The sequence below is a fragment of the Strongylocentrotus purpuratus genome, unplaced genomic scaffold, assembly GCF_000002235.5.
Source record: "Strongylocentrotus purpuratus isolate Spur 01 unplaced genomic scaffold, Spur_5.0 spur5_scaffold_19, whole genome shotgun sequence".
In the NCBI taxonomy this organism is placed as follows: Eukaryota; Metazoa; Echinodermata; class Echinoidea; order Camarodonta; family Strongylocentrotidae; genus Strongylocentrotus; species Strongylocentrotus purpuratus.
This window is the reverse complement of record NW_022145604.1, coordinates 8,251,167-8,264,294: the sequence shown is the minus strand read 5'-3', so window position 1 is coordinate 8,264,294 and position 13,128 is coordinate 8,251,167. Positions and strand designations below refer to the sequence as shown.

Below are 13,128 nucleotides of genomic sequence, written 5' to 3'. Positions count from 1 at the left end.
TCCTTTGGCAAGGCATTAGTCTACATTTGCCACTCCATACCCAGGAGAGATATGGGAACCTGGTAGGATGACGAAAGCCTTTGTGTTAGTAATTGCCATATGCCCTCACGGTGACCATACCGTAGGAATACTCCCCAGGGAGTGGAGATGGTGCATATTGTGTGTGAATGAATCCCATGACCAGGGTAATAATATCTGTAAAGCGCTTTATAGAAGCGGTATTTTGTATTAAGCGCTATATAAATCCAGATTGTAATTATTATTACATGCTTCTGAAGTAGTTTAGAAATAATTGCATGCATGCACCGTATACACCGGTCCAAGAGGTCAACATCGGGGCATTTGGGGGTATTTGCGATAGCAAGAAATGACTATGCTTAGGGGCCTTTATTCCATGGAGCTAAACAAAAATTTTGCATCCCCACTTAAAGAATTAAAATGGTTGTATTTTGCGTTTTTTTTTTTTTAAAGGAGTGTTTGGCATATTTGAATGAATCTGAGATGCACGACCCTTCATGTTATCAGTGTCTGTGATATGATGCAATATTGAAGCCCTAAAAAAAATGCGCTTCAAAATGATCAAGAAGTGCCTCAAAAAATTAAAAATCTTTGAGTGACCCGATTTACCATACTCCTTTTCCCCAATAGACTGTAGTGTTATGAAAACCGTAAGGAAAACGCAAAATTTGGTTTCAATTTCCAATCATAAATACCTTGATAATCAGACAGGCGATCGGCTTGTAAAAGTTATGGGTTTCCTGACTGACCTAAAGGTTAAAGGTATCATTGTAGCATGAGCTAAATCCAGGATTTTGTTTCAGAATCTGAGACAAAGTTACCGGATCCCTTGAATTAATTATGACGCTGTCTCCAGCTTACCTGCTCTCCATCTCTGGAGCTCATTCTCCAGGATCAGGAGCTGGGCCTTCAGTCTTCCGTTCTTCTCCTTCTCCTTCTCATACCTGTTCCTCCACTCTTCAGCGGTGAGCTCCATGTTGACTGTTACGGTGTTCTTGATGGTCTTAGCTCTGAGATGGAACAAGACACATACATGATATATGAGAACAGTTTTCTTAGAATATAGAGAGTGTGTCTAAACCTGCATTATCTCTTCATCGGTGAAATATTTGAAGTTCATAATTTTAGTCAACTAACAAGGAATCCCTAACAAACACAGCAAAATATTGTTTGTGTGATTTGTACCCATTACCCTCTGTAAAGAAAGCATAAAGGAAGCCTAGAGAATCTTGCTTTGACATGGAAAATTGTGGGAAGAAGGAGTAGGGGAAGAGGAAAGATACTTTGGATGGACAGTCCGCAGAAATTGTTGGAAGAGAGAGGAGTGAAAAAACTGGGAGTGGTGCTAATAGAGAAGGCTAGGAACCGAGGGTTGTGGAACAGCATGATTGCCAAAGTCAATCGATATGGCACTTACAGAGAGAGAGAGACCTTTGTTTACTCTCTGTTTCAGTTACTAACCTCTGGCCAAACATAAGGGTGGACTTTGACTCTGACTCGTTGAAGGAGGAAGGAGAGCAGCAGATGACGATGGTGGTCCTAGCGTTACCTCCAAGGGATTCCTGCAGGATACGGGTCATCTTACTGTCACGGTACGGGATGTGAGATTTCTGAGGGGGACAAGAAAAAGAGTCGGATTCAGGTTAAAGACGTATATACAACAAACAACTGATTTCAAGCAAACACGCTAAAGGCTCGTTCAGATATGATGCGGTAGACTGCCGCAAAATATATGTTACTTTATGCTTTTACGTTTCCTCTTTTCTGATTTGATTTGTTTGTTTTCATATGTTTTTTTTAATTGTGATCATTTGTTAATGATTTTTGTTTAAATCCCTGGACTCTCTGAAAAAAACAGATTCATAGAATAATCATAGATTCATAAATAAATGAAAATGAATTTAATGATACTCTAATATCTCTCTCTCTGTAAGTGCCATATCAAATGACTTTGGCAATCATGCTGTTCCACAACCCTCGGCTCCTAGCCTTCTTTATTAGCACCACTCCCTGTTCTTTCACTCCTCTCTCTTCTAACAATTTCTGCAGACTGTCTATCCAAAGTATCTTTCTTCTTCCCTACTCCTTCTTCCTATAATTTTTCCTTTCAAAGCAATATTCTCTAGGCCTTCTTTACTAACATGTCTGTGGTGGTGGTTATTTTACCCGACTGCTAAGAAAGCATAAATGCTTGTTAGTAAGCAACCAGATGGCCGACGGCTTTAGGTCCTCTCCGAGGGACCTGGTAATGAGGATTAATGCCTTACCAAAGGGCACTATCGCATCGACTTGGTTTCGAACCTGGGCCACCGGATTACGAGACCACTGCTCTCCCGACTGAGCTATCCCGCCACCTAATAATATACCCTCTCTACTAATATACCTGTATAAGTATACATACATAAATACACCAGCTTTTTCTGAAAAAAAGAAACTGGTTATAAACTTACCTTTCCATCTGCTAATGCTGATATAACATTTCCCAGTGCTGACAGAGATTTGTTGATATTTTTGGCTTCATCTAAAACCGTTCCTTCTGCTCCAGTCTTGCTAACCTGTGGCGAGAATGAAAAAGAAACCAAGCAATTTAATTTGTTACTTTGATGTGTATATAAATATTTTTCGAACTCCATCTCACTAGGGATTGGCCTCGGCCAATCTAATACATACTCTGATTGACATTCTGTACAATATTATGAACTAAAATAATTTATTTTAATTATCTTCTGTTCATTTCATGTTATGGATATCAAATATGTAGAATTACATTAATTTGTGAGGCATTGTACAGATAGGTACCAGCTTTTTGTTGGGAAGTCTCCACAAAAGGATTGTTATACAAGAAAATGTTGTGTGTGACAGTCATTTTCACAAAAAAATTCAGCAAATTGCAAAAAAATCCATGTCATTAAATTATTTCGCAGCATGAAACGTTTGCAAATGTCAACTGCTATGGAAACTTTTAAGATTTTTTTACAGCAAGCAGTTCAAGTAGAATTTTTTTTATTTTGTCAGCACAAACGGCATGAAAGCAGGGGGGGGGGGGGGGGTGTTTCATAAAGCTGTGGGTAAAGTTACACATGAATTTACGAATGACTGGAATATGAAGAGCTAAATGGGATTCTAAAATCCTTTTGACTGCATAAGCTAAAGTTAAAATATGCAGATGTAGACAAACCTTATCATTATTAACAAAACATTTTAATGCAAAGTGTATTTTGGGCTACAATTCAATTGAGATTATGGGAAATACAGTCACACTTTGTTAAAATGTCAGGAAAAACTTTGGGGAATCCTATTTGGTTCTTCATATTCAAATCATTGGTAAAGTCATTCGTAACTTTACGCACAGCTTTATGAAACATCCCCCAGGTAATACACTAGTTTATGGTTAAGGCCGCCATTTTAATATGCGCGTAAACATTGCGTCATCAATGTTTTCAGATGCGCATGTATTGTAGCTTCACTGCTCACATCATATTTGCATGGGTGCTATATTAATTTACGCGTAAACCATTGACCTCTAGAGGTCAGTGGGGTAAACAGCTTTGTTTACTCGTAAATTAAAATGGCGCCCATGTCTGCGCATGCGCACTGTTGTAACCGTAAACTGGTGTATTCTGTTACTAAGTATGTGACTTACCTTCTCACTACCAGCTAAATCTACAAGGTAAAGCTTGCCACTGAGTTTCTTCTTGGTCTCCATATTCTCCTGCTTGACTTGGATGAGGAAGATGCTATGACTGCGAGAGCTGTGTTCATTCATGTCTGAAAAAGAGTAAGATTATGTAACAAAATTAACCAGTTGTTTGTGCTACTGTTACAGTCAAACCTTCTTTAGCGACCACCTGTCTACAAAGGCCACATTTGTTGTTTCCCATGAAAATGGTTTCTCATTGAATCATGTACTAAAGGAACCTGTCTACAAAGACAAGCTGCCTACAAAGGCCACTCTTTGTGTTTCCCTTGGGTGGTTGCTATAGACAGGTCTGAGTAGTACTATTTCTGAAAATATTAAATCATATGATAAAGAATAAGGGTTCATGCTTCTGTAACTACTGTTTGCGTTATCTCCAGATGACTGCCCCGAGTTATCACTCACATCATCTATCCTAGACCCCCCCCCCCTCCCAATACCTAACAATTATCCTCTTTGGTAACCTTTTAACCTTCCAAACAATTACTTTATTCTGTAACTTCATGAATGAAGAAAATAATTTTTATTACATAACTCGTTTCATACTTTAATTTTCATGAATTAATCATTTACATGTAAAAAGGCTTTGCTTTAACTCCCAGGACTTTGGGGGGGGGGGGAGGCTGCAAAATTCTGTAAAATGAAGAAAAACAACTTGTTTCATTATTTGCAAAACATGCAGCTGATACTCTTACTTGAAGCTTCCTAATTAATCCATTTTACTTACTTAATTTTGCTAAAAAAGAAGAATCATACATTGTCCCTGGGGCCTGTTTCACAGAGCCTTTTTTCAATGACAAATGACAAAAATCAGTGACAAATCTGCTGATAACCAATCAGAAGCAAGGATTTCAGTTGCTTATATTAAAACAAAAACTGTCATTTGTCTCCGATGACAAGTTTTGTGAAACACCCCCCTTGACTTACTTGTTACTGCAATATGTCTGTTAGATTTGCCCTCTTCAATGACGTCCATGACCTCTTCGGGGCTGGAAGCGAACCTCTCCGTTGCCCCCTTCACGAACGGAACCCGGTTCTTATCCTCATGGACAGACAGGTTGGTTTTCGATACTAAAAGAAGAAAAATAAATAAATAAACAACAAACAAAATATGCATGATTATTTATTTTTTTAATTAATATTTATTACTTATTTAGTCTTAAAAATCAGAAATTCACAGTATATACAAAGTCAACATAATAAATATAATTATCTTAGAAATAATAGAGAAAGAGAAGGAAATTACCACTATTGTACATGCTTCTCTTTTTGAGCAGTTGAGGTCTAGTGGATAAATCACCTGACTATTACACACAACTTACAGGGAGCGAATCCCTTGGCAATCCAATCGTCTTGCAAGATAATAGACACTGATCTACATTTGCCTCAAAAAACCCAGATGCAGTAAAACATGGTGGAAATTATTCTTTGAATGCTTTCAGCACTTTAGGGCAACTGGGGTAAAGCAAGGGTCATAGAAGAACCTTGTAGGCATGTTGAGAGTTCTATGGGATAGATGTGTGCAATAATGTAAAGGTGGATAGCAATATTATCATTCTGTCATACATTATCTGCCCCCCCCTCCCTTTTTTTGTAAATAGTCAAAACAAATCTGTGTTGGTAACCCTAAATTAGAACAGAGATTTTCAAAATTACTAACTTACTGAATAATTGACAAACAGCTGTTACTTGGAATTTGTGACATCTTTCTTTTCTTTCTGTCTCTCTTTATCTCTCTCTCTCCTATTTTCTCTCCTAGGTTTACTCTAACCGAGGAGTTACTAGAACATTCTCTTCCCCCCCCCCCCTCTCTCTCTCTCCCCCCTTCCTCTGTTTATATGCCAGTATCACTCTTTCTCTCTCCCTCCCTCACCGCCTTTACCTAACCATTTGTACATGTACTTGTCTCGTAAGCAGTAATGTCTTACAGAAACATCTGGTTTTTCAGCCATGTCATTAATCATTGATGGTGTGCATCAACAGCATTATGAGACAAGAAAAACACTTTAAAGTGATACGTTCCGTTTGTTGAAAATATTACATTGCCCTTAGAATGTTGGGGTAAATATTTTGAGGGGGAGAATGAATGCCTCTCTAATGTATTTTTCATGTAATGAAAGATCTACCCCCTCTCCCTGACCCCCCCCCCCCCACCCCATTTCTCATCCAAACATTTAACTCCTCCCGATGTTACTCCTTATGGACCCTATTCTATTCTCTCACTCATCCTTCCCCTCCCTTTCTCCAGTTCTCCTCCACCCCTCCCCCTCTCCCCCTCTCCCCCTCACCCTCCCCCTCTCTCTACCTCCATCCCCCTTCTCTCTCTCTTTCTCTCTTTCTTTCTCTCCCCCTTTCTCTCTACCTCTCTCTCCTACCTCCACCCTCCCTCTCTCTACCTCCATCCCCCTTCCCTCTCTCTCTCTCTTTCTCTCCCCCCCCCCATCTCTCCTTCTCTCTCTACCTCTCTCTCTACCTCCACCCTTCCTCTATCTACCTCCATCCATCCCCTCCCTCTCTCTACCTCTATCCGCCCCACCCTCTCTTTCTCTCTCTCCCTCATACACACATTTATATCTCCAACCTCTCTATATTTTCCTCTCTATCCTAAGAACCATGCCATCCACATAATTTGTGCCTAGAGAGCGCCTTTTAAATGTCACCCCGTCTGCTTCATCTCTTTATCTATCACTTTAAATAACCACATCCATAACTCAACATATCTCTTTACCCCCAATCATAGAAACACCATGCCATAAAGGAAGCTTCATATTGTATGCTGAAAGCTCCTTTGACTCTCAATAAAAAGATATGATTGTCTGGTTGGATCCAGAAGTGCATTAAAGAGTTATTAAATTAAATGATTTAATGCTCTTCTGGTTTTCAATAAATTATAAGATTGTCTGGTTGGAGTCAGTGCAATTACATGCTCACGATTTAATGCACTTCGACAAATGTAGCTCTCTACAAATGTAGCTCTCAACAAAAGATGAGATTGTTTCTTTAGAGCCAGAAGCATGTTAACTCTGTGCATGATTTACCCATTTTAACTCATATCCCTAGCATTTAGATACTCACAATACCAACTCCAACACAGTTCTTAATTTATAACTTTTCTACGATTTAATCCATTGCAAACACAGATATTTCACAAGAATTGCAGAATAGGCATACATTGCATCATGAAAAAAAGACAAAAGTTTAACATCAAGGTCACATGACTCATACATGTACATGTAGATCACTACATGTTTGTAGAAGAGTCTGCCCTTTGAACTTGAACATTACTCTCAAATTCAAGTCCCATCATTTTTTCCCAAGTACACTTCAATACTACATGTCCGTGTATTTGCAGTTGTTATCATCTCCATCCAACCACATAGAATCGGTCTACAAGTCGTGTGTTTGAACTTTGATTTGCAGTTATAATCGGGACTGCATTGTAATTCATCCATGTTCGACCCCCATAATTCAATAGTGATGTAACTTTCGTTGCATGAGCAAGGTACATTACATGTGCATTATGTACATGGTATTTTGTGGAATGACACATAAATGTACTTCATCAGTATGATATCACCTCAGCTCTCATTTATTCATCAGGGCTACACACTAATTTTTTTGGAACGGGGTCCGAGTTGAACCTTTAAAGGTAATACAAAGTCTTGGGAAATTTTCAATATTGGGTGGATAGTGATTCTCTACAAGTTTTATATGTTTGGATGCCCATGTGGATGTATTATAAGCACTAGAAAATGTAGCCCCTAAAACACTTCTGCTTTCGAGAAAAAATAAATATAAAAATTTACCGGTGCTCCCGGTAAATTTTGATAAATTTCAAATAGCGCTTACGGCTGTACAATGGTAGCTGCGACCCTGAAAATCACAGAATATGTAGTTGTGATATGTAATTTCCAAACGGGAATAGCTAATTGGTCGATTTTAGTCAACAAACATTGTTTTATAGCTTAATTAATATCTTAACCTTGAGAGGGAGCTATACAACATAAAGGGTTTATTATTTACAATTTCATAACTTTAGACTTGATTTTAACCGCGACAACGATCACTGAATATTGTAGGATCGCATATATGCTTCCAATATGTTCATTTTAACCAAATTCATGACCCCATACCAAAACTTTGTATTACCTTTAATAGTATGAACCGTATGTAAAAACTTCTCAATATAACATCTGTTTGGAAGGAGAGTGATGTAAACTCATATATGTATATTTTAACACATATTTAAACACCCTTCTGGCTCTGAACAGACTACAAGGTGAACAGCCCGGAGCTGTTCTGCATAAATCTCATATTGTTCTAGAATTGATTATTCACGAGCATGTATGACTCACCATCTAATAGATCTCGAATTCTGTCCATGTAGATCTCAAAGTAGGAAACCTGTAGGTCAGTGGAAGAGAGAGAGAAGAGAGAAAGAGAGAAAGAGAGAGAGAGAGAGAGGGGGGAGAGTGAGGAATAGAGAAACAGAGACAGAGAGAAGGGGAGAGAGGGGGATAGAGGAAGAGAGAGGGGGATAGAGGAAGAGAGAGAGAGAGAGAGAGAGAGAGATGGGGAGGAGAGAGTGGGTAGAGAAAGAGAGAGAGGGGGTAGAGGAAGAGAAAGAGAAAGAGAAAGAGAAAGAGAAAGAGAAAGAGAAAGAGAAAGAGAGAGAGAGGGGGGAGGGGAAGGAGGGGGAGGGTGATAGATGAGAAGAAATAGACCAAATAAAGAGAGAAAGATGGAAAAGAAGAGTGGCAAAGGAGAGAGATGGTGAGGGAGCCGGAGAGAAAAAAACAGGGTAAAGACAGAAACAGAAATAAATAGGTAAGAAAGGCAGAGGGGAGAGAGACAGGGAGAATGGAGACATCATAAAGAACAAGACAAAAAGGAAAGGGGAAGATATAGAAAAAATAAGTGAGAAACAATTTAAATCCATTACTTTATTACATTTACATTCATATTCACGAACTGAAATTCAATCAAGTTGTACAGTGGTACACTTTAATCTACATGTATGTATGGCAGTTCGCCATCACAATATTCTCTGTCATCCCCCTGGCAGTCTATAGTATAACTAATACTACAATAAAAACAATGAACTTTCGTGTGAAAACTCATTCTGTGGTTTGTCATTGGGTGCCATAAAACAATGCACCATTTCCCTTTTTCAAGGTCTTTTAACTTTCCCTCATACTGTTTAATTTTAAAGAGTATTACATATCCTGGGACTTTACAAGTACATTGTAATAACAGCTTTGGATCATTACTCATTTGTCATTATCACTTCAGACAGAGGTTTAAAGGCTGTCTGGACAACTGCACTTGAGAAATTAAATAAATAAATATGTATATATAAGTAATTGATGAGTTGACATTGACAAACAAAATTCATTCTCCTGTGATCTCTTACTCCATGCCCTTGTTTTCGAATTTCTGATACGTTATGGCAAAATCAATCTATATGGTAATGTAATAAAAAAAAAAATGTAAATTGGATTTGTGGTATGAAGACCCTGAGCAAATTACAAACCCCCTAATAAAACAAGCATGAATATTTAAAAAGTATACAGACAGTGTAGTTGCACTGTATGAGCATATTTTGACATTCAAACTAAACAATGAGTGTTTAATATTATTTTAAAGATTGGACGAGTGCGCAGGTAGGATGAAAAAAGAAAGGAAGAGGGTTGTCTGTTTTTACAGTATTATATAAAGGGTGCACCACATTAAAAAAAAAAAACTTTATTCTCATCTCCCCCCCCCCTCCCCCCCCCCCCTCCCCCCTCCCCCCAACCTACTTGCATTTTGTATTAAACTGAATATACAAGCCCATTCATCACACAGATTGTTTTAATACAAAACTTTAATTTTGTCTTCAAATTGGCAGTTTTCCCCCCATCATAATTGATGAAAAGTCATGTCTTCTTTTGTTTTTGTGCAGGTGAGGGGGGAGGGGGGAGGGGGAGGGGGGAGGGGGGAGGGGGGAGGGGGGAGGGGGAGGGGGAGGGGGGAGGGGGGAGGGGGAGGGGGGAGGGGGGGTGGCTCTGATTAAAAATGTATTGAGCCAAACAACAAAATGAAATTTAAGACAAAACCTGATCCTACACATGTAGTCAAGGAGTGACATTGAACCTCAGTGACAGCCCGACTGTCAGGGCAGCCATATTGACATGCATACTGTGGCAGGTGCATTTCCACGGAAGAGGGATGTCCTCTTCATATTACCTCATTACATGTGCATGGGAGGAAATGGTTACACTAGGAAAGAGAGAGGGTGTATGTACGAGGAAGGAGAGAGAGTGTCAACGGAAGGGCAACTACAAACACATCTGTAGTGCTCAGCGAAGGAATAAAATACAAGGGAGTGATTTAGCTCTGGACTGGAAAGTTTTAAAAGAGAAAGGGAATTGTGTCTGGTACGACACAAATCTTTTATTCATCAGTATCATTTGAAGACAACAATCTTTAGATAAGACCATATTCAGAGTAGGGAGGAGAAGGGTGTACATGTACATGTATGTAGAAGGGAAGGGCGATTGTCAAGGGAAGGGCAACTACAAACACATCTGTAGCAGCAACGACGGAATAAAATACAAGGGAGTGATTTAGCTTGGGAGTGATTTAGCTTGGGAGTGATTTAGCTCTTGACTGGAAAGTTTTAAAAGAGGAAGGGAATTGTGTGTGGTATGACACAATTCTTTTATCCATCAGTATCATTTGAAGACAACAATCTTTGAATGTGATCATAATTGAAAAGGGAAGGAGAAGGGTGTATGTAGTGAAAACGATGTTGGGATAGATACGAAGTCGCGATCCATACGCCCCAAAAAGCAGGCTGCGGATACAAAGTTCGTATCTAGAGAGCTTGACATTTTGTGTGTGAAAGGTTATTCGTGTTTAAACGTGTTTCAGACGTGTTTAAACTGGATGGAGCGTGTGCTTTGATTGATATGACATGACCTTCAATGCGCAATGGCACTACTGCGCATTTTACGAGCAGTAGTTAATCACGAAACGATTAACGATCGCACCGAAATTTCTGTGTGTGAAAGGCTCGTGATTAGTTTAAACACGTTTCAAACACGTTTATACTAATCATGTTTATAGAATTTTAGCTGTGTGTGAAAAGGCTGTTAGCTGTGTATTTGAAAGCTCTAAAAGAGCTCCGGGAAACTAAGATGGAAATTCTGTGAAATGTGCCCTAATGACATTACACTTGTATCTATTTAAAATTTAAATCATCTAAAAATAATGATGGATATGACCCTTGACTGGTGGTTCTTTGAGATATCGCGATCATTACATCACAAAGAATTTTAATTTTTGGATGAATGGTAGGTAAGCCTAGTAAATAACTGTAAACTCATCAGTATAGTTGCATGGAGTATTTGATAGGAATCCAAGACAATAGTCAGCATCCAGAATCATCCTATTACTGTTGGATTGTTTTTTTAAATAGATTTTCAAACCGTTAACAAACTATATTTTTCTTTTATTTATTCACTGCAGTAGGCATGTATATATTAATGGCTGTCCATTAAAAGCATACATGTAAAGCAGACCAAACTGGTTGACATCATAAAATGGAATAAAATCAATAGCTACAGGAATGGAATTCCATGCATATAATCATGCATGTCAACCTGTCTCTACAATAACTGGGGCAGGATCTATTTGATTATGAAGTATTAGAGGGTAGATTTTTACGAAAAATAGGGATTGGATCAGGTTGTTCCTCCATTTATCCTACAGGAATAAGATAATTCAGGAGTCAACAGGTTAAAGGAAATTCCAACCTTAGTATCAAATTACTTTAATGGAAAGCAGACAAATCAGAGATGCAGACTTGTGAAAGTTGGAATGAAATCGGACAAATATCTATAATATATTTATAGCCGTGCGCCTAGGGAGAAAGCACTTACATGTATGAGAATAACAGAAATTAACATTTTATACAAGACGAATGGGAGATGTCCATGCATACGTCGCAATCCAATGACCAAATTGAGTTTCCAATCTAGATTTAGTGATATCATATTTCATATTCTCATAACTTTCTTATTAGCGCTCTGATTATTTCAAACTTTTGCCAAATGTTCTGTTTCTCTTATTTTTCTGCTTTCATACAAATGAACTCATTACACAGGTTGGAATGCTCTGTAACAGGCGGTGTGTTTATCATTTTTGCCAATCAGAAACAGTGTTTCTATACATACATATTGAACCCCACTATACGAATGTGATTTGCAGGATGTCGCGTTATCAACTGGTCACGATTCAAAATAAAGACCTTGTCTCTACGCAACTGCCTTGCGCCGTTTGACCCGGGAAGCAGAGAGTTGCACGGAGGTCAACTAGGGCACAGCACATGGCGCACGCTATTTCTCAGAACCGGAAATTAGCCTGGAAAGGTCCAATATGTATGTGTGTTTCAAAACAGCTTTGCGTTTATCACCTCCCAGAAATTCTGGCTCATTCTCACATTCAAAAAGCAATTTTTTTCTGCGTTTCAATATACCAATATCTAAAGACGTTTGAAAATAGGCTGGCGTTTATCATCATGCAAATTTGCCTGAAACACGTTTGAAAAATGCTGATTCTAGCACAGAAAAGGGATGATAAACGCACCCAGGGATCAACAACAGTGGGGCGTGTCTTAACATACCTTTATATGGAATTCCAGGCTCTCATCCATCTGGTAGATATGATTGAAGATATCTTGCACAATACGAGGGATGATGCCCATATACTGAGGGTTACCCATAACTCCCTGCAAGTTGAGAAAAAAAATATATAAATGTTGTATCAACAGATATTTTATTACAATGATTTTCACCACCACCACCACCACCACCACCACCACCATCATCATCATCATATCACCATCATATCATCCTTAGCACCCTCCTCCTAATCTTCATCATCATCATCATATCACCATCACCATCATATCTCCTTATCATCATCTTCCTCTTCCTCCTCCTCCTAATCTTCATCATCATCATCATCATCATATCACCATCCTCCTCCTCATTATCATCAATAACAACAATGGATGACATTAAATGATGTGAACCAGTATATAAGTTTACCTCCATAGTGAATGTCTTTCCACTGGATGTCTGTCCATAGGCAAAGATAGTTCCATTGTACCCATCCAAGACATCTAGAAGAAGAAAAAAGAAAAAAAGAAGAAGAAAAATATTGAACATTATTGAATTCGCTCAGGGTACAAAACAAATGAATTGCCATGATACAAAATGAGAATTACGACAGAAAATTCATACAGTTGTATGAGATTTGATCAGAGAAGGGAAAGTTGTCTTTAAGCACCGACTCTGTGATGACATTTTAATCAAAGTCCATAGCTGATAATGGTAATTATTCTGAGAGTGGACCAACTTGAGGCC

General features: G+C 38.6%; 1 protein-coding gene across 1 annotated transcript in view; it reads right to left on the bottom strand.

Annotated features, from left to right (window-relative positions):
• LOC373178 (kinesin heavy chain) overlaps positions 1 to 13,128 on the bottom strand; it is a gene marked incomplete at its 5' end in the record, with an annotated part of 52,194 nt that overhangs the window by 22,415 nt on the left and 16,651 nt on the right. Inside the window, 8 exon segments of the mRNA NM_214463.1 lie at positions 880 to 1,028; positions 1,480 to 1,628; positions 2,469 to 2,573; positions 3,662 to 3,786; positions 4,643 to 4,786; positions 8,071 to 8,119; positions 12,384 to 12,488; positions 12,811 to 12,884. Coding sequence (NP_999628.1) covers positions 880 to 1,028; positions 1,480 to 1,628; positions 2,469 to 2,573; positions 3,662 to 3,786; positions 4,643 to 4,786; positions 8,071 to 8,119; positions 12,384 to 12,488; positions 12,811 to 12,884 — 900 coding nt within the window.